Below are 22057 nucleotides of genomic sequence, written 5' to 3'. Positions count from 1 at the left end.
GATCATAAAATTATACCTTGACTGTTGCTTCAATAACTGGCACCTTATGCCAAAGATCTCGTAGGGAGCGCCTGACCACAAGCCCAAACCCTCTTGCTCGATCAAAAATCTCACTCCCGACTTCGCCTCCAAGTCCAACAGTTAGACTGACATCCTCAATCTGCATGTCCGAGTTCAAAATCGATCATCTAGGTTAAATTGCTCATGCATCGACATCAATACTCAAGTTTTTCTGACCCTTTTCATCTCAAGTTCCTATTTATTATCTTGTACTCAAAAAGAAAACATCCATTCAACATCACTGCATCAAGGGTGAACTTGTTACATCGAGCGTGATTGTTTCTAAGCGAATAGCTTCGAGCTGCTCCTTCCTTCCGCCAAACCATTCAGAACTGCTACGTATGTTGATATGCAGAATATCAAGCTCCATAAAACTGTTGATCAGCAAATAGAACTCATAAGAACTGCATACTGTAACCAGGTAACAAGAGAACAGTGAACAAAAAATTGATCATAAACTAGAAAATCAACAACATGTTGACTAAGAACAGATTGAACTCACTCAGTACTATAAGTTCCACGAGGCATTATGATGATGGGCTTAGATAGAGAAAGATCCAGCTTCACTGATGGTTGTCCCTGAATCTCTGACTGAGAGAAAAGCTTTTCGTAGTCAGATGCGTGATCTTTCAGCTTCATTACATAGTCCGAACTTGGAGGTACAAGGCCCATGAAATAAGCAGTTATCTGCAAGCAGCATTAACATTTAAGGCTTTGCAAACAGGATTATGCATTTGCCTTTTAACTATAAAAAATACAAACTTCAGTTTTACTGTTACCCACCAGATAGTTGGACCATCAAAATACAACTATGAAACGTAGCAAGGCATATTTTGGGGACAAATATCTGGAACTCACCTCCTGAATGAAGCGGTTGAGATAAACGAGCCGCACTTCAGATAGTTTACCGGCAACACTGAATTCGTAACCCTCATAGTCAAGGTCATCTTCGTTAAAAGACTCAAATTCCAGCTGTCCACATACATTCCAAAAAAAGATAATTTAAATTATTGAATCATAATATCTAAAACTTGCATAAATGCCTTGTTGTATGTAGAGTATTTAGCTCACAATAAAATGTTGAGAACTCTTTGTTCGAAATGTCAACAAAAAAGCAGATCCGAATAAAGGCCGATTAGTTGCAGTGTAATGGACTGAAAGTTTATCACAAAGTATAACCATAGATTATGCTTTAACGAGTGCATAGCTTGTACGGAGCTAGCTAAAATCTTAACAGTAGTTTAAAATAGAGCGATTCTTAGAAGAGTATTATTCCTGCAGATAAACATGAAGCAATTCTGTAATCACATGTTGAGGGAGAAAGACGAAACCATCCACAGTCCATCCACCTATGGCAAATCTCGTCTTTTCAACAAATAAGAAATTGGATCACGGAGTGAATAACAAATAACTCAAAAGAGGAACTTTAGTGGATCTGATTTTAACCTCAATGAAAGAAGAACCGCCTGGATCTCTCATGTCACAAATGTATTGATAAGGGATGTCTCTATAATGATTGTCCTTCACGTTATCATCGCTTATGCGAAGATTACCTAAAGTGACCTTGACTCCCCATGAAGCTGGATAAATCTGTTCAAAATCGCAAATTACGCCAGGTCATTCATATATAAAACCTCGACTTCTTTCAATAGATTTCAACCTTGGAAGAACCAGACGAGCAAAAGTAACTACTGGAATAAACTAAAAGATACCCCGTGAAAAAAAAACTTCAGATGTGCATTGGCAAAGAGATACGAGAATAAACGAAACAAATTGTCAATGGAATATTCATGAAAATTCAATAGTACCTTCACATCAGTATGAAAATTATCTTGAGAAAGAGTTGATAGCTGAGAGCCATCTTCGTTGTTCAAGACGATTTCAGCAAGCTCCATGTCTAACACCAACAAAAATACCACCCTGTCTTTTCCTTTACCCAAAAGTCCTTTGACAACAGAGTCTTTTCTCTTGGGTGCAATCTTGGGATTGCCCAGCTCATCCACATCTTCCACCACTTTCGGATTAATCGTAGTTACAACCCCGTCATTATCTGCAGAAGAGGCCTGAGGATTTTCCTTATCATCACCCTCAATTTTATCACCCCCTCCGTCCACTGCATCTTCATCTTTCCCAACTTTCCCAACGTTACCTGATGCATCAGGACTGTTTTTGGCATCTTTTTCTGTAGACTTTTGAGAACCTTCGTTGGCATCTGCAACCTGCGGAGGCGACTCGTCATCCCGCTTAGGTTGGACATCCGCAGTAATGGCTGTCACAAGATCCAAAGCAGCAATAACTGTCGGCCGATTGCAGTAGAATGTTAGAGCAGACAATGACAGCCGCACCTGTTAAGACAAACGTAAAGCGCTCAGAAAATCTACAAGTATGACGATTAGATACCAAAACAAGAAAAATATACAACATGGAATTCTAAGTTCATAAACTGCCCCAGAATGTATTAGAAAAGGTATACTGAACACAACATAAACATATACGCAGAACTGGATAAGAAAACCATATTTAATTCATAGCCAACCTCTTTATCAATTGAGGCATACGTAGGTGAATCTGGAGAAGTCATAATGATTTGGGCCTTCACAAAACTCTGAAGCTCTTCTTTTTCAGTCACGTCTTGACCATCTTTACCTGGCTGTGGTGAAGCAGATCCCGGCAAAAGGCCTACCTCTCTCTTAAAACTTGGAGGTTCACCATGATCATCCTCACCGTCTTCAACATCATAGAACTTTGACGCAGCATCGGAACTACTGCTCTGAAGTTTGTGTGAACTAAAGTTGCTTGAGCTACTTTCATAACCGCTTTCATCATTAGCATCAAAGAATCGTTCATCTCCAGATATACCATGATGACTATGTTTCGACCTTGAATGGCCTGATTTTCTTGAATTGTTACCTGAACTATTTGCAAGCTTCTTCTTACCTCCATTGCTTCCAATGCTCTGAAGCTTACGATTTTCTAAAGTATTCTGGTCTGAATGGTGTGAAGACGATGATTTGACCTTTTGGTTGTCATCCTTCTCTTTTAGGTCTCTTTCTTGCTTGATATAGGACCGAGCCAAGAAACGGCACGAATGTGAAACGTGACCATGGAATTTGTCCTCAATCTCTAAAGCTTGTAGTACAGCTCCGACTAACATGTCATTTTTTCTCATAACAAATTGCACCTGCAGGAAAAGCGTTAAGTGTGTTGCTATTATTTCAGTACTGAAGGCCATGCATGTATTCTGGGCGAAAGTATTATACGGTTAAACTCCTCAATAGAACCACCGTCAAATGTAAGACGCAATCATTTTATTCTCATCTTTGGTAGCATAATATACTTGCTACGCAGCTGCCACATCTCAAGATGCTCCGATTCAATGCAGCAAACTAGGTACAATGGGGATAAAAGGCTTAAATTTGAAGGAAGAACAGATACAGCGAATCTGCATGAAAGTCAATCACAGCCGATTCTATTAAAGAAAACTAGATATTTATTACCTTCGTTCCAATAGCGCGGAGCTCCAATAGTGGCTTTTCGGGTACAAGCAACAGCTTTGGTGACGTGTAATCAATCTGCAAAAGACCACGTTACCATAATTGAATTTATTAGTAGTTTTCTTCTTTTCATAATGATACAATCGAGAACAAGACGATATAAAAGACATAATACATGAATTTTCTCAGTTTTGGAAGTGGTATTTGCAACAGTTTTCCTTCAAATACACGTGAGTTCATTCCAATACTAAAACAAAACGGTTTACCAAGAGTAATCATAAATTCCAGCAATAAGGTTAATGACACAACTCAACGTTAAAGAAACTTTAGGTGAAAAAATCATCTTACATCACGACTGTTGCTTATGACAATTTTCAATTCATTGAGAACTCCAGTCAAAAAGATCGTTTCTTGCTCAGCCCGCTCTACGTGGTCAACATCTTCCGATTCAGAGCCATCTCCCACTGAATCATTACTTTCACCCTTTCCACTTTGAAGCCCTGTAACTGCACCAGGGGACTAAAATCCCGGAAACAAACGTGCGTTAGTACGAGCTTCCGACTGAGCAAAACATCTTCATCCTGACATCGTCCAGCGGAAAATGGACTTCGCAACTTTTGACAATTTCCTAGTCGCCCAACAATACGAGCATATGATGCTTCGCCTGACGAAACAAGAGTCCACCTTCCATATTCTAGACCTCGAATTAGACGAGAAACATCACTCGAAATTTTTTCAGCGAAGCATTAAGAAAACGTAAACTATTAGAGCTAGACCCTCTCTAATGGAAGACATCTAGTCTCTGGCTCTGCAAAAAGGTAAGTGAAAAGATGTTATAGGAAAATACAGTGTTACGTATGCAGTCATCTCTGAATGTACACACACGATTAAAATTCTAAATGGCCATTTAAAACCAAGAACCATGACTTACTGATGCACGATATATGGCCCCTGCAAATCTTCCTTGCCAGGTGTTTCTTGAATTTTCATCCTCAAAACGCAGCAGAAGAGCTCCTGCAGATTCGGTCACCTGAGTTCAAATGCAGGCAACAAGCAAATTTAGTACATTAACAGAACTCTGCAAATCCAGCGATAGCCTAGTTACTGCTAACAAGCCATCCATGCCAGGTAGTTACACGAAATTAGGTACCTTATTTTCTAGTTGACCAGCATCACAAATCGCAATGACATTTTCCAAACCGCCCAAAGATTCCTTAGGAACATTGAAGACCTTCTTAGCCAACAGGCTACACATACAAAACAATGTCAGTTGATATGAGACAGAGTGCACACTTCAACCATCAATCCTGATATAAACAAAGTGCGCAGGCTTTGACTTTAAAAAAAAACATCAAAGAGAAATAATTTTGAAGAATTAAATCTTTAACTCAAGGCACTGCATACTCATATTGAGATGTTGAAAAGTAACTTACGAGTGATAAGTTTTGTAACTTAGTGATGTGTCGGATTCTAATAAGTAAAGAAAAGGCCCCGCTAACGCACCATAGCGATCCTCCCATTTAGCTTCTCTGTGTCCCACCCCCTACATGCACAATAGAAGTGTAAGATAGCAGCCTGCATTTAGAATTGTTAGTAATTACGAACGATGAATCGCCTCAACAAGTGCATGAATCGTGACAAAGCAATGTTGCAGTGAATACGTGTAAGTATACTGTAAATATCAACAGCGAAAAAAGGCAACAGTACAGTATTGACGAACATAAACTTACCTTCCAGGAAAGAACCATCATTTTCCCATCAAAATCTGGAGAATCCCATGGTCGAAACGCTGACTGGGTAGCATCGACATCAGGACCACCAGAAAATACCTCAACTACTTGCATTATTCGATGGTATCGCGCAGGAGAGAACTGGAATCCAACAGACTGCACCCTTATTGCCACCCTTGTCGTTGGGTATTTCGGATGTGGCACACAGATCTGTACCACCAAAATTTTAAGCATCAAAATTTTTAGTAACAAGATAGATTTTGTTAGCAATAAAATAAAATCAATATACAGCAATGTAACGGCGTTAGATGTCAGACTAATAGAACTGAAGATCCAATATGTTGCTATCAATTACATTGTGCAATGAGCTAACACATGATCTGCAGCGCAACTTAACTCGAAAAAATTCCCATTTGCAACGTACATCGCTGTTCATGAATAAATGTAGGATTCACCTGTTCAAGCGCAACTATCATTCCAGTTTTCTCCAGCATAGGCAAGAAAAATAGGTCTCCATCATCAGAACCAACTTTTCGAAAACTCTCGTTCGACTGACTGTCGTTTGAGCCCGTAGTCACCTCTTCAACATTATTACTAGCACCATCTTCTTTTCCTTCAAAATCAATCGTTCCTTTATTTTCACTGTTCTCAGAACTTTCAGACCTTTCAGGCAGACGTGACGAATTATCATTTACAGCGCGAAGCTTGCCAGTCGCAGAATTCACAATATACTGCTTCCGCCAATCAAAATCACCATCTACTAAGAAAGCTGAAATGTCTTTTAGACCAATGCGGAAGCGCATGTACAGTTGATTTTCTTCCGACGAGTCATCAATGGAGCCATCAGTCTACAACCAAAATAAAATTGAGTCATTCAACAATTCAAAAGCTCCCATTGCCTACAAGCAAATGTAATCATTCAAAGAAACTAGAACGCTGCGTCAACATAGAAGAGTACTATCAGAACATTACTACTGAAGGGGTAAAATAAAAATCGAAAAAATAAATCAACAGAAGAGCACAGACGTACAGGCAAAGTTTTGATGCTGAGATAACCCAAGTCGAGCAACATTTTGCACTGATGCTGGCCATCAGGATAGAAATCTGTCGGTATAGTAACCTTAGGAGCAGCAATGTCCAAGTCCAATAAAAACCTGAAAAATGTCGCATTTTAGGTCACAAAGAGTAACAAATGCAACACTGCACATGAAAGATGCATCTGCTATTTAAGATCATGCAGTACATCTACTGTACTGCAACAAACTACGTGCACTTTGCAAAGGCCAAGCTAACAGACTGAATACAAGAATCAGTTGGTTTGATGCCCAACTAAGACAATGAAAAAATTGATAATTTTCTAAAATTAAATTCCAACAACCTTGCACCCACGTTGATGACTCAATCGTATGAGAACACTATTAAGAGGATTTCCTTACTTAGGCTTGTTCTTCAAAGCGTCATTCAGTTGTTGTTGGGCGTTCTTGGAGACTTCATTCACAGTTGACTGCACATTTTAACAACTCTTGAGAACTAATGATGATGTACCAGGAGTTGAACTCCAAAAAACCGATAAAGATAAGGGAGAGAAACTTGAATAATATGTTCGGGATTCATATTCGAACGCGCCATTTTCAGATATCGTTATTGGAACCAAAATAAAGCAACTTTCACTTGACACTAACTTAGTGTGCTGGGAGTACTACAAACCTGCAAGGCTGCTGCTGTCTGAAGAGCAACATCCCGGCTCACAGCTTCTTTACTCGAAAAGAACTGCGTGATCCTACGTATACTTTGCATTCGCACCTGTAAAACACCCACAATTGCCTAGTAAATAAATGAACAACCTTTGATGATGCGAGGAGCGTTTACGAGTATACAGGATACAATGTACTAGAGATAGAACTCCCATACCAGTAAACTAGACGAATACACTCATTGCAAGGACAAGCGGCAAATCTTGCAGATAAGCACAAAGATACAGGCAGAGAAAGTTAGACTACATACGGTTACATAGCAGGGAGCAGCCTTAGCCTCCAACGACCAATCCAATTCGGTGTCCCATGGGTTTAATTTGAATGTCCCATACAAAGATTTCTCATCATGAGCACTCTGCAATATAATACAGAGCGAACACTTCTGTTCAGGTTTTCTTTACAAATGACGGAGGAAATAACAATATATGTATATGCACACGTGCAAACATTAATGTGTTTAAATGGAAACTCAAATCAAAACTATTTCGAAATTTCTTCAAAACAAGAATCGGCATTTAAAAAGAGCGTCAGTAAATCTCGTCTACGATGATTTCAATTGATGGTTGCACAGGTACCTCTCCCAAAAGTCCTTCCGGAGTAGAAATCTTATAGGAATCCAACCCCACATTGAAGATCTGAGTTTCAGGGTAGAGTTTGACCCCACACCCAAGACCTTCAGCTGTGAGCGCTAAGATAATTTCTCCATTTGAGGAGATCAACTTTGTTCCATTGTGTCTCATTTGGATTTCCACCAAAGTATGTAGCATATTGGGTTGACCCTCGCTAGGGACCATAGGAGATGGTTTGCCTTCCTCATAACCAATGATTTGATTCACTCTTTTCCAGTCATCATCTGAAAATTCTTTGCTGCTTGCATCACTACCACCACCACCACTACCACCCCTGTGCACACAGGATAATTATCTCAGAAAAATAACAAAGTCGTCTACCAACACTGAATAGGCTCATTACGTTGACCCGTACTCTTTTCGAGCATTCTTACTAAAATCCAACCATAACATGCATATTTATGGTCATTTAAAGTAGATTTCTGACACGCAATTCACAAAGATAACCAAAGTAAGTAACCTTCGTTCTAATGTAGATTAGACTGGAAAGTTAGGTGTCATAATCAGAAAAGTAAATTAATTCAACAGTACTTACCACCCGAATGACCACCAGCTTCGTTGAGCTTGACGTCTTTCCTCGCCCTTTTTTACCTCCTCATCCACATATGTATGAGCCAACATTCTAAAAACACCAAAAATAAAGTAAATTTGCCTGCAATAATGCATGCTTGGCAAGCTAATTCGAATACTAAGCTGATCAACATGACTCTCAAAGAGCAAGGAATCCAGAGCAGCGGAACTTACAAGACCAACATCATCAAAGACAATTGCAGTTTACCAAACCCTACATCGCATTCACATAGAGAAACCAATCACCTCCATTGAACAATGATATCAGAATCAAGCTGCCGATCCAAATCCTTGATTTCCTTGTTGTCATTAATAGACGTTGCCTTTGGATTTGCTTTAAGAGCTGCAATGTATTTTGACACGTATTCTTTGCGCATTCTGGAGTATGACAATATTTGATTCCATGAAAGGCGGCCACTGTAAAAACAATATAACAAAGAGTTATTTGGAACTGGTTCGCGGCAATCATATGTTGATGAAGATAATAGTCTCAATTGTGTGCATAATTCTGAACTTCACAGAAGCCGCCTCAAGGGATCGGATAGACTGATCACAATTACAGGACTTCGATTCTAAATCCGCCTATTTACTAAGCCTTAACTTAAATGCAAAAAATAAAATAAAATAAAATAATAAAAATCAAAATTAAAAATGCAATAATTTTAAATGCATGTCAGCTCAGGATAGGAAGAGCAGTGTTACAATCTGTAGAAAGAACAAAGATCCTTCATAAACATCAAAGATCTGCAGCCGCTATGATAAGGTGCCTAAAATACACTGATGAGCTTCGGAATTATCAACTTTAGAATATGATCATTTCCGTAATAGCAAGCTTCAAAACAAAAATCGTTCATTCAGCCAACTAAAATAAAAGAATCTGAACATGGACACACCTGGCCTTCTTTTGGTCCTCCGACACAACAGTACATAAATATTTCCACCAAGCTTTCCTGTCTTCCTTAATGCTTCTGTTGGGACGGTAGTGTGCGTATTGAACTCGTTTACTAAACATCGAAATATTTTCAGCCAATTTCAATGCATCTCGATATTGTTTCTGCGTTACCAAAGCGCCATTAGAATATTGTACCACACTACTCTGGAAAAAGTATTCAGAAAGATCACATGATAACTGACCAAAACACACACAAATTGGCTTCAAAAATAGTGGTACAAGGATGAATGTCAAACTCTAACGCACTGCAAGTAGATATTATCATAGCGACACACTTAGACCAGCTCACGCAAAACGGACACAAATAGTTTAAATAAGATTTAACCCAAGTCGGGTTTAAGGTGAAAGGTATGTTAAGCATATCCATACCTCATTCAAGCTGATCGTAACATCGTCAAGAATAGCGAGAGCTTTTTGAGCAGGCTTGTCAGGGCTGCGTGTATCTTTCTGTCCAAGTTTGAAATATCTGGCAATGCCACCAACTGGTTCAAGCACATAAGTGTGGTCTTTGATCCATGGAGGCTTACCTCCTTTGTAAGCAGATGGCTCCTCCTTAATTCCCGGTAAGAATACCTGAGGCAGGAAATACAATCACGTTAGCTTACTTCATACACCAGCGTGACAACTCTTATTTTGTTGAAATTGGATCAAATGTGCTACATCAATTATTAGTTAATGAAAATATTTTTAGTAAAGCGGCTGTTGATGTAGAACAAATCAACTACTTGAAAGTATGTAAAACGAGTTTAGTACCTGACTCCAATCCTTCGGCGCAAGATCCTCCCATGATTTTTCCTTGGGCCACGGTTTAGTGTCCGTGTCGAAATAAAAGGATAATCGATTCAGCTCCCCAGCCTGCTAGGTTAAGTATGATGAGATAATGCCCCAATGAATGGAAGGTAACTTCTGCATATTGCTCATGAATTCAACTCACATTACCTTTGAAAGTACTCAAATACACAGATCTCATAAATTTAGATGCAACTTAGAAAACTCGCAAGGTTTTACTTCTCAAAATTCCTAATACGCATGTTAGAGAGTACGCGTCATGTCGATTAACAACGTATTCCCCATTTGTAAAGGAAAAGAGTTTCATTTTCAAAATTCTCATATGTTAGTAATCCTTTGCAGGATGTTCAAAGTAATGGAAAACATAACAAGGGGATTCAGACTTGAAAGACAATCAACATAGCATGCAGTCGAATATCAAACGTAGGTAAACGACAGACCTAGATGAAAATGAGCGATTAAATAACAGTTGACGTAGGTGGTCCACAACGGTCAAATACGCTATAGATAAAACTCTACAATGGTTTCGCGTAAACCTTCCAGGTCCAACATAGCTACTCTATCCTTCCTAATACGAAGACTTGTTATAATAATATACTTCAAATCACAAGTTCCACTTGCCTTTTGTACACGGTCAAGTGCTCCACCAGTGACAAATGTCTCGTTGCCATCTTCATCCACAGTGACAGCAGCTAGTTTAGCTAGTGTCAATCCCGCAGCAAACGGGTGCCCAGCATTGCTGCGATTAAAGGTTTCGTTGACTTGTTAATACAACACATCTTTCAAGACAGGCCTCACAGCAAATTACTCCGCAGGAAAGGACCCAGAACCAATTAAAGTTACTTGGTATCCTCTATTACCAAGTATCTAGATAAAGGGAAAATAGCACAGTGGTAAGAATTTTATTTCCAACTGTTTTAAAGTATGACAAAATCATTCGACGCGTTGATTGGCTAAAGGGTCAGAAGTTTAGATGCTACGATATCCATACCTCTCTTCGTCCTCGTACCGAATATGAATGTTGGTGATGGACAGCTTCAAGTTACCAATGACAGTCGTAATTAATGAACCCAGCCATGAGGAGTTGTTCTGCGAGACACAATCCCACATTTTGAATCAACATCAACCTCGAAAACAGACAGCTCGAGCCACATCGCAATCTTACGTGGAAACGAACTGTGACAGACTCGATTGATGAAATTCAAATCATACAGCCAATTATATTCGGTAAAAAAAAAATTAAAGCAAAACACAACAAAACAAATCTCTCGAAAACAAATCAGGATATTCCAAGTGGACTCCAGAAAAAACAACATCTAGTCCCACAATTTTTAAAATAACACAGAGAGTTAAGAGTGAACCGCTTCTTCAGATTTCTGACTGTTTTCTGTCCTACTTGTCACCAGCTTATCTTCCTCTCCCTGCAGATCCCACATCCTGCATAAGAATTCCGCCGTGCTTCGAATACCACATAGTTCCCACCTTTAATGGTTATAAAGATTAAATCCATGTACCAAACTCTCCGTCAAAGAAGTAACAGCCCCTAGCTAACCTACAATCGTATACACGTCAACGCAAAATTTGAGCTCTGTTAACTTTGAGCTATACATCGATCTAACACATTATCAGCATTTCCGCATGTTCATGGATAAAAGAACCAAATTCTAAAGCGCCGCATTACGAACGTCGAAGAATCTTGTCAACTGTGCGACGATTTCATAGGATAACATGAAATAAACTCATAGCTTTGATCATGCTAAAACACTTTTGAACTTGAAAAACAAGGTATGTCATGATCTTGCTTTTTTACATTCAATCCTACAAAGCAGCCATCTGCAAATGTGGATCAGCTAATTGTGAATGAAAGAAATAGACTGCATCAGTAAAGTGAACGAGCTGTGCAAATCAGCTTATTTTTCTTTACTGAAGCAGTCTGTGTCGTACCAGAATCCAATTGCTTGATGGCCTATCTGAAATAAGCACCCACTCAAAACCTCGTGTAGAACTGATGAAACTAATTACGAAAATATGACGTATTTGACCCCAAGAAGAGCGCTTGCAACCTAACAAACAGTACATGGCCAATAGGTCTGAAGATCCAAGTCAATATGATGAGCCATACCCGCACTCGACGATTCTTTGCTTCTTGAACTGAATCAGCGTCACCTCCTTCCACGTTTGTCGCCGGCTCGGCTAGTATAAAAATGCGGTCAAGCTCAACTACCACTGGTTCTTGTCCGAGACGACTCCACGGTACCTATATTTCGCACACTTATTAGTTACATCTCGATGAAGGTAACACAGAATATAAGGAAAGGTCTTGGTAACATACAGTCTTGTACATGGTGTATGTAAATTCTTTCACAACCGACTCATTTCAAACGAGAGCACTTTCCAAGCCTTCGATGAAGATGTACAGAAACATACGCTTCCAATTTGATTTCAATCAGTGCGACCCACAACAAGTCTGTAATCCTACCCCGTTAAATTAAATTAGGACAACCCTGAAATTAGATAGAGTGACTACCAACCTTTAGCTTCACGGACCCAAGGAACCCAGCCTTGACTTTAATAGGCAGCTTCAAAGCATTGAGAGCCTCTGGTTTCAGCTGCATATTCGTGAGCTCCACATCTCCTGCACTCAAAATAGAACAAGCTAATATTAGTGGAACTTGGAGACGGTAATTGATAATGAATGCAATAAAAATAATAAATAATAAATAAAAAGCAACCTCACGTGAATGATTGTACAACATCGAAATAAATTCCACAATTGCTTAAATTACGTAATCTCTAAATGTTCAGTAAATTTCATCAGTTTATGAAAGGTTCGTAAATAAACTGATCGAAGAAAGCGAACAGACAGTCATGATGCAGAACAAACAATCCACGGTCCGAATCAGTTTCAAAACTCAACTATTAAAAACGACGTAAAATTCTCAGTGCGTTCAATAGTCGCAGTACTACTAAACAACGGTGCTAGAAACCTCCCAAAGAGGATAGGATTAGAAGTTTTCTACACTTGGAATGGTTACAGTACAAGGGTAGTTTCGTATTGATGGGGAAAAAAACAGGGTTCAGGGTTTAATATAAAACGTCGAAAAGAATGTTTGTCCCTGCATTCACTCAAGGAAAAGGCGAAAGCAACAGAATCGCATTCCGGATTGTGAAAGGGATGTGCTGAATTACTACAAGGATCTCTACCAAGATCTTGAATTGTAGTATTAATGGATCGTTGAACAATTCAGCGACTGAAACTTACAAACAGGAAATCAAAACAGCACTACCATACAAACACAAAAGTAATGATCGCGGGAGATAATAAAGCAGAAAACGGACCATTCCAGACGGAAACCTTGAGCGCTTCCTTGGAGAGTCCCTTGACATACTCGCCAAGGTACCGATCCAAGTAAAACGCAAGCTGCTCTTCCAACATCTTTCCTTCCTCACACTTGCCCCTGCTTGCCCCTCAAGTCTCCACCAGCATCCATGCGACTACTCCCCTACAACCAATCACCACTACTCCTCCTTCTCTTGTTCCTGTGCCTCCTCTTCCTCTTCAATCTTCACACTCCAAAAAACCGCTCAAAGCACTAATCCTCCAACTTCGGCGCCAATTCAACTACACAAGGGATAATGTACAAGGAAACCACACCGGCACAGAGAAATAAAGACAAAATTGAGAAGAGCCTTCTTGCAACGGATCAAAAAGCCTCGACGTGCTCCAGGAACGAAACATCTACCACGTCAACGATTGCAAAGCTCTTGAGGAAAACAAAGGCAAAATTGAGAAGAGGGTGACGTAAGCTCGGCAGAGGTAGGAAATGGAAAAGCACCATGACAGTGAGAGGTGGAGGGCTGGGGGGGAGGGAGAGGACGGGGGATCATTCTGAATTTGTAAAATGGCGTGGGCACTGGGCTATGCTGACCAGGCACCTGTTGGCGCCTCATTGGATCATGTATGCTGCCGACGCGTGGCTGGCTCAGAGGTAGAAGCGGATTCCGCCTGGGCTTGCAAGAGTGCGTGCTGGAGCAAAACCCCTCCCCTCGCACCATGCAACGAAACGAACGAATCTACGGAGGAATCAACGAATGGGCGAACGAAGGGGGCGGAGCAGCTGGAGCAGGTATCAACCATCATCATTCATCCGGGACCCAGACCACCTTGCTTCCTTGCCTGCCCTTCCCACACTCCCACACCCTCGCCCCCGCCTCCCCCCGCTTTGCCCTTCTTCCATTGTTTTCTTCCGCTTCACTCCCGACGGTGCATAGTACCCCCCACCCCCCGGAAGGAAGATTGCTACTGCTGGTGGATTTGGCACAACATGGCGACGGCGAAGTAGGTGGTCCGCGTGGTAGGTAGGTAGGCAGAGAGACAACCAGCCAGCCAGCCAGCCAGCCAGCAGGGGGGCGTGGGGAGAAGACATACAGATAGACAGATAAGTTAGATAGATTCATTTCGTCTCCACTTGCTAAGGGAGGTTGGTTGCACTGCCAGACCCCCCCCCCCCCTTTCCCCTGTTGTAGGGTGCTATAACCCCATCCCACGGCGTCGTAGTTGATTCCGGGTTAGCGCAGGAGGAGGAGACGGAGGAGAATGATTAAAAAAACAAAAAGGGAGGTCCATGATCTTGTCTTGAAGTAAAGTGGCATGTTTCCAAGCCTCATGTTGAATCCCTCTTCACCACATCCAGCACACTTTTACTTTGTTTGCACATGTGCGTTTGTCTTTCTTATTGAAAGCAATACATGCTTTGTTGAATTGACATGCACCAATTCTGTGACACTAAATTGTCCCCATCACATTTATCATTGCCTACACTTGAAAGTGTGTTGCATAATTCTTGTGTCAGAGATCATATTAAATCCATCTAAAATGTCTCCACCTTTGCAGATATGTTCATTATTCTTTAAATGCTAAATTATTAAACAAAATATTGAATAATATAAATAAATCAATGAAATTATATATGGGTCTGTATCAACCTCATAAGACCTTCACAATTTTATGAATAATTTACATTCAAATACATTGATTAAAATTTTACAATATTTTAATAATTATAATACATTTGTAGTTGTTGCTAAAACTAACTATCTAAATAAATAAAAGTGAAGTGCGTATACAAGAAAAATGTCAAGTTTTATGCCTTAATAAGGATTTTAATTAAAATGTTAACTAAAATAACTATAGAATGAAATTTTGATAATTGGCACAAAGTATTGTCAAAAACACAGAAATAATACATCAAAACACCAAAAAAATATGTAATTATAGCTTAAGGATATACAACTCAATATATGGTTTTGTAATTTTTTATTTTATCAAAAAAGAATTATAAGCCTTCACTTGAAAAGAAATTTCACAGTATGTTTTCAAAATAATAATCTTTAATAATACGAACCATAAACATCACTCTGCTACTTTGAAGATAATATTTAAAAATTTATAACAAAATATCAATTTTGATTTTGTGCAAAATAGGAATTTTGTAATTATTTCGGTTTAATAGAAAATTTTTAATAGGCTTGGTAGAAGTTCTTGTTACAAGGATTTCCAATTGGTCTCCACATAAATAGTAATCATTACATACAAATTTTAGAATTCAAAGAATATCTCATATGTAATATTTAACAAAAACAAGAAAAACTATGAAACAATGGAGATAAATTGAATTTATTAATTTAAGAAATTAATAAAATTTTGATTGTGGTTATTAATCAGAAGATGCTTACTAATATAAGAAATATAAGAAATTTTAAATTATACAAAATTAAATTTCAATCAAATAGCTCTGTTTTTAAAATATTATCTTAAATTTTAAATATCAATTTCAACCACTTATTGTTTTTGGATAAAAATGCAGAAAAATGTTCTTTTTATAAATATGAACATCTAATAAATGTTAGAATTTTAAGGGAAGAATATGAGAGGTTATAACTTTTTTAACTTGTGCTAAGTTGAAATTGGGAAGCTTGTCTCAATTGGCTTTGTATTATAAAAATCAACCAAGAGGATAAAGATGAAGTAAAATGCATTTATTTTCTACAGACAATGAACAGTGTTATTTCTCTGGTATTGTACTAGGTCCACCTTCAAGAAATAAATTTAATAAAAAATTAAGAATTTGTGTCCAATTAGTTATTAGAATATATGAATTATATATATATTTTTGTGATTTTAATAATTTTTATAATCAAGATTTAAGTTTTCATATCAAAAATTATAATAAAAGAATAATTTGATTTATTAAGGTATTGTTTGACTTTGAACTATTTTCAAATGTCAAGATTTTTGAAAGAAAAAATAATTTTTAGCAAAGTAAGAAATCTTCATAAGATATTAAAAATAGGTCTATTTAAATTTGGATTTTAAGTTTGAAGTAAAATTAATATTAGATCATTCCTAGAATTTTTTACAAGAATGCACTTTGCAAGAATCTCATTTGAGTTGATAAAACTCCCAAGTACCTCCATAGAGTGATTTCATTTCACGATACTCTATATCACTTTGCCCACAATACATATATTATATTAGTTTATTTACAATATATCACTTTGCTTGTAGTATTTATCTTACATTGTCTCATTTATAAAATAAGTCATACTTAAGATGGTTAATTTATATATAAATTTTTGACTTATACTATAGTATATAATATATACTTATACTATATAAGGTATTGTATCCATATAGTTGTAGTTGAGCTTTGTTCATTCTAAAAATCAAAATTTGTATTTTTCAATCTTCATAGTATTAGAGCTTAGTTGAGGTATACTTAAGCTCAAGTGAATATTGCTTCTTAGTACTTTAGAAGAAGTTGGAGACAAGATCAAAGTAGTTCAAAGAAATTTGTCACAATAATTGAAAATAATAAGTCATTGAATTGTAAGGTAGGATATTTCAACTAGTTGATAAGGGCCTTGAACTATAATATTTGGAGGATCAAAATGATAGTGGTTTTGAAAAGAAATGATCTATAGCTATTAGTTGAGACAAAACAATGACTAGTAGTATTTCTAATACTCATAGTAGCAATATCTTATGTAGAAGTTAAGATTAACAAAGCTAAGCTAAGAGCATAGTTTGGTCTTATCATATCAAATGCAAACAATTTTATAGGATTTGTAGCAGCATACAATGACCTAAAAAATTTACAAACAATATTAGAAGGTGTATTTGAGTCTGATGACCAGATTTAGGATTTAGAATTTAGAAGTTTATAATTTAAGATTTATAGATAAGTTACTTATTGAAATACATTGTATGGCAATTTAAGAACAAAAACTATGATATAAAAAAGATTTAATTGATTAATTTTAGAAAACTTTATTTAGACAAAAAAAAGAAATCTTAGAATAGAATAGCTATTTTTGTGGAATTTTCAATTGATAAGGTTTTGGATAAAGTCCACTTCATTGCTATAAGGACACATTACATTAGAAATAATTATTATGAAGAGAATTAAAAAAGAATTTTAGAATAGTTGTTAAATGTTGACTTGATAGAATACCAAAATCAATATTGATCTATGGACTTTGGCATGTCAAACTATGTAATTAAATAAAGAAGAAACTTACATAATTTAGAAAAAGGATTATCTAATTAAAATGTGAAAATTACAAATAATGAAATTTTCTAAGTTGGAATAGTTGGATCTTCAAATATAAATACTAGTTTTAGAAAAATAAACTTGAGAAAAGTTCTTTATATGTTGGCATTAAAATACAATCTTCTATAAGTTGATTCTTCAACAAATGAAGGTCAAGCTGTAGTTTTTATTAATAAAACATGTCTCATTCTAGATGATGAAACAAACAAAAACATCTTTAAAAAGAAGAATGTAGATATTCTTCAAGAACATTATCATTATGATTGTTTCATTGATCTTAAAGAAAGAGATCAACTACCATTTGAACTAATCGATAGCATATCATAGAATGAATTGGTTGCATTCAAGGAATGCATTAATAAAAATGTACCTAATAACGTTATATGCTATTTTAAATTTCTAATTGGAGCTCTTATTTTATTTGTGAAGAAAAAAATGGATTTGTGTGGATATATATTGACTATCAAAGACTTAGCAAAATTACCATCAAGAATAAGTATCTTCTATCATTGATTTTAAGAATTTTTGATTAATTAAATCAAGCAAAGATCTATATAAAAATAGTTCTGCAAATTTTATTAATTTAATATATACTAAAAAAAATAAAAAAAATAAATTACATTTTGAATCAAATATGGGCATTTTGAATATAATGTCATGTCTTTTGAACTTACGAATGTGCTAACTTCTTTTTAATATCTAATAAATAATGTTGTTTGTGAATTTCTTGACAATTTTATCATCTGTTATTTAGATGACATCTTCATCTACTCTAAGAACATAGAAGAGTGTAAAATTTATATTTATTTTTTTTTACAAAAACTAAGAGATATAAGATTATATAAAAAGATAGAAAAGTTTATACTTCACATTACTCAAGTTGACTTCCTAGAATATATCATTTCAAACAATGGTCTTATAATGGATTCTAAGAAAGTCCAAACTATCATAGATTGGAAGATTCCAAAAACAATTAAAGATGTATAATGTTTTTTGGAATTTGCCAATTATTACCAGATCTTCATTAAGAACTTTTCTCAAGTTACAACTTCTCTTTAATGCTTGACATGTAAAGACAAACTAAAGTGGAGTAAAGAAATTGAACTATCTTTTGAAGTCTTAAAGACAACATATATTTATACACCAATATTTTTTTGTATTGACTTTTGAAAAGTAATATTTATAGAAATAAATACATCAAAATTTGATATAGGTGTTATTTTGTTAGAAATGGAAGTAGATGACAAGTTCTACCTGGAAGCTTTTCATTCTGAGAAATTTTTAGTAACTGAGATTACCTATGAGATCTACAACAAAGAGCTTTTTGTAATTGTGGATTCATTTCAAAAATGGCATCATTATTTAGAAAGAACTTTTAATCCAATTATTGTGGTCATATCACATGTGTTCTTGTTTGAGAATGCACCAAATATTTAACTATCAAAGATAAGTAGAAATACAACAATAATTCTACCAAATCTAATATAGTCCTAAATATACTTCAAATAATCCTTAATAACCTCAATTTGACATTAATCAATTCAAATAAGTTTCAAAGAAGTTATAAAAGAATTTCAAAGAAGTCATAATTTAACTTTAAAGAAATAAAATAAAAAACCTTAATAAAATATGAAAATAAAATTAAAGAAATTCTAAAAAATTAAAAAAATTCTAAAAATATAAATTATATAAAAAAACTATCAAGAATTTTAAAAAGATACTAAAAATAAAGACTTTGAATAAATATTATATAAATCCTAATCAATTTTAATTTAATCTTAATCAAAATTCTAATGAATCTTAATCAAATTCAAAGTCAAACTCTAATTGAAATCCTAATTAAAAACTTAATGAATTTTAATTAAATCCTAGATTAAATCTTAATGAAATCATAAATCCTAAATAGATTCTAAACTCTAAAAAATCCTAAATCCTAATCTTAAATCAAATCTTAATGAAATCCGAAATCTTAAATAATTCCAGAAAAATTCCAATTAAATTTCAATTAATTACTTGAACTATTTGAAACTCCAATAAATATTAATTGAACTATAGATCAGGACTAAAATTTTAATTAGACTTCAAATAATAAATAATTAATAACCACACAAAGTTTGAAAAGAATTGGATTTATCAATTGCAAGAAAAGCTCCCAAAACCTCTTGGTTATTGGTTGCCTTCCATCTCTAATTTAAATGCTGATCTTTTAATACTAATTTCTAATTTTTGAAGCATTCAATTACTCTAAAAATTATATTGTGTATAAATATTTAAGGCTTAAGTAGAGTCTTTAAATTTTGCTTGAATCCAAGTAGCAAATATTATTAAATCTCAAATTCACTCATTGATCTTAAATTTCAAATTTTTGAGACCATAAACCACAAAAATCCTCATATGCTTCAATCTAACTGCTCAATTAACCTCAAATTTTGGATACATAGTAATAATAAGCACAAGAACAACTTATCCAAATTTCACCTATATATATGCCACAAAACTGAAGAAACCTTCAAATTTTTATACATATTTTTATTTCTTAAATCCACTAAAAACATCACTAACTTTGAATATCCTTTAAACTCTCAATATTGATCTAAATGACATGAAACATATACTAATAAGTTTTTTTTTTTCAAATTTGTTCTTAAATTTTACTCTCTAATTTGCAAAAGAACCTTGTACTCGCCATAAATATATGGTTTTATACCTCAAGGTCTTATTTTGATTTAGGTTGACAACTAGTCATCTTTGGATATCAAATTTTAGTAATTTGATGTAAGTTTTATTTTAATCTATTATTAAATTTCTTTTAAATATGCCTATATCAATTTCTTATTTCATTTACTTTGATTTGGTTCACTTATGGCTTTACAAAATAATTATAAGTTCCTTCTATAAAAATTAGTATTAAGACTAATTTTTTTATGATTTTTCTGTAATTTATCATTATTTTTTTATTATATATTTTTACTAGGCTCTTCTATAATAACATCAATTTTTTTATTTTTCACCATATAGTCATGTTACTATATGACATCCACCCCTTTTAAACTTTTGTATCTTCTAATATGCACCAAATAATTCAAATCTTGTTTGATTAATATTATATTATTCATGTCTTCATCTAATTCTTTTTTATTATTTTTTCTATCTAAATTAAAATTATCTTCTTATCTTGAAAGATTTTTATCTTAAATAAGATCTTTTATATTTATTTCCAATTGTCTTTGTTTGAATATCTCTACTTACTTCTTTGCAACTAATATTTTTAACATTATTCCATCTAGCTCTCATAATGAATAAGTAACATTAATTTAAACAATTATTACATTGTCATACTATAAATGCTTATAATATGTAAAAATTAGTTAGAATATATAATATGTTTATAAGTCTTGGTGTGTGTTAGAATGGTTAATAGATTGATTTAAAGAGAGTGGATTTAAGAAAATTTATTTTGAGTTTTATTTTTTTTGACAATAGTATTTAAAAAAATTGTAAGACCTAAATGTTTAGTATAAAGCCTTGAGAAGAGATTAGAGCCTAAAAAAGAAAATCTTAACTAATAGGAGGCTTATTGGGAGGGATGAAAGCAAGGCATAGTTGGATGAAGGCAAGGAATGGAAAACTTCATTCCTATTGGTCAAAGGTCATGTCTAATGGATTCAAAGAGGCTACCCAAGGCCTTATTAGGAATTAGGGTTTCTTTTTCAAGGTCATTTGAGCTTTAGAGGCTAAGGTCAACAAATGCAAGGTTTTGAATATAATTTGGATGAAGAATTTTTGTGATTTCGAATTTTTGTGAACGAGATATAGGTGCTCAAAGTTAAGGTGTCTAATTTGTACCTACTCTCACTCTTTGAAGCATAACATATGCGTACGGAGAGCAATGAAAGATTGAAGACTGGAGTTGGAGAGAACACTTGGCTATATTTTACATATACTATTTGACAAATTGTAAGTTTGGATGAAGGAGTTATAGGGCATTGAAGATAGCATATGTAATTTAAAGGTAGTAAGTGATGTCACAGACACAGAAATACAGACTCGAGATCTAACAAGAAGTTCAAGAAGAACTGGCAAGAACTAGATTAATCAGATGAATACAAGAACAACACCAGAGAAGTGAGCTAGAGCTCCAAGAGATGTATTGTCGAGACTGAAGAACTCTTCAGCCTCGATTCCAATATATACTCCTATTTAGGAAGCTTCTCAAGCAACTTCTACCAACTAAGAAGCTTCTAGAAGGTTCTAGAAATTGCTTTTAGAAGGTTCTAGAAACTTGTCTCTAGAAGGTTCTAATGACTATGTCCCTAACATCACCCCCTCCTTTAGCTTCGAGGTCTCTGAGAAGCAATGTTATTGTTAATCAGTACCAACACAAGAAAATGAAGATCTGTCGCATAATGTCTGCTATAAACTCCAACTGTTGTTCACGAGGCAAGTGGTTCATTGGTCCTTGAAGC

The 22057-nt window shown here is 35.3% G+C and overlaps 1 protein-coding gene and 1 pseudogene across 6 annotated transcripts in view; one reads left to right on the top strand and one right to left on the bottom strand.

The window, feature by feature from the left end:
- Nucleotides 1–13761, bottom strand: part of LOC112275048 (uncharacterized) — a 33588-nt gene extending 19827 nt beyond the window's left edge. For 4 of the 5 annotated variants that reach the window (XR_002967631.3, XM_024504993.3, XM_090246299.1 and 1 more), the window contains exons 1-30: nucleotides 13318–13567; nucleotides 12510–12613; nucleotides 12101–12235; nucleotides 11340–11399; nucleotides 10970–11067; nucleotides 10600–10717; nucleotides 9943–10044; nucleotides 9559–9762; nucleotides 9131–9291; nucleotides 8484–8654; nucleotides 8203–8289; nucleotides 7614–7941; nucleotides 7289–7393; nucleotides 6992–7087; nucleotides 6721–6788; nucleotides 6315–6438; nucleotides 5740–6132; nucleotides 5285–5494; nucleotides 4988–5097; nucleotides 4705–4801; nucleotides 4486–4584; nucleotides 3903–4073; nucleotides 3558–3632; nucleotides 2597–3241; nucleotides 1869–2405; nucleotides 1507–1650; nucleotides 919–1032; nucleotides 563–747; nucleotides 326–434; nucleotides 17–160 (exon numbers count right to left, since the gene is read on the bottom strand). Coding sequence is in view for 3 of the 5 variants with exons in the window: in XM_024504993.3 (XP_024360761.1) it covers nucleotides 17–160; nucleotides 326–434; nucleotides 563–747; nucleotides 919–1032; nucleotides 1507–1650; nucleotides 1869–2405; nucleotides 2597–3241; nucleotides 3558–3632; nucleotides 3903–4073; nucleotides 4486–4584; nucleotides 4705–4801; nucleotides 4988–5097; nucleotides 5285–5494; nucleotides 5740–6132; nucleotides 6315–6438; nucleotides 6721–6788; nucleotides 6992–7087; nucleotides 7289–7393; nucleotides 7614–7941; nucleotides 8203–8289; nucleotides 8484–8654; nucleotides 9131–9291; nucleotides 9559–9762; nucleotides 9943–10044; nucleotides 10600–10717; nucleotides 10970–11067; nucleotides 11340–11399; nucleotides 12101–12235; nucleotides 12510–12613; nucleotides 13318–13414 (5091 nt within the window). In the remaining 2 variants the exon portion in view is untranslated. Of the gene's footprint in view, nucleotides 1–16; nucleotides 161–325; nucleotides 435–562; nucleotides 748–918; nucleotides 1033–1506; nucleotides 1651–1868; nucleotides 2406–2596; nucleotides 3242–3557; nucleotides 3633–3902; nucleotides 4074–4485; nucleotides 4585–4704; nucleotides 4802–4987; nucleotides 5098–5284; nucleotides 5495–5739; nucleotides 6133–6314; nucleotides 6439–6720; nucleotides 6789–6991; nucleotides 7088–7288; nucleotides 7394–7613; nucleotides 7942–8202; nucleotides 8290–8483; nucleotides 8655–9130; nucleotides 9292–9558; nucleotides 9763–9942; nucleotides 10045–10599; nucleotides 10718–10969; nucleotides 11068–11339; nucleotides 11400–12100; nucleotides 12236–12509; nucleotides 12614–13317 lie in introns of all 5 variants that reach the window. The other variant, XR_002967630.3, reaches the window with a different exon arrangement.
- Nucleotides 13762–13880: 119 nt separating this feature from the next.
- LOC112275009 (zinc protease PQQL-like) overlaps nucleotides 13881–22057 on the top strand; it is a 56117-nt pseudogene continuing 47940 nt past the window's right edge. The window contains exon 1 of the transcript XR_016500033.1: nucleotides 13881–14105. The product of XR_016500033.1 is annotated as a zinc protease PQQL-like (transcript). The remainder of the gene's footprint in view (nucleotides 14106–22057) is intronic.

The sequence above is a fragment of the Physcomitrium patens genome, chromosome 22 (genome assembly GCF_059467195.1).
Source record: "Physcomitrium patens ecotype Gransden chromosome 22, ASM5946719v1, whole genome shotgun sequence".
In the NCBI taxonomy this organism is placed as follows: domain Eukaryota; kingdom Viridiplantae; phylum Streptophyta; class Bryopsida; order Funariales; family Funariaceae; genus Physcomitrium; species Physcomitrium patens.
Note: the sequence above shows the minus strand (reverse complement) of the source record. Positions and strands in the feature narration are given on the sequence as shown.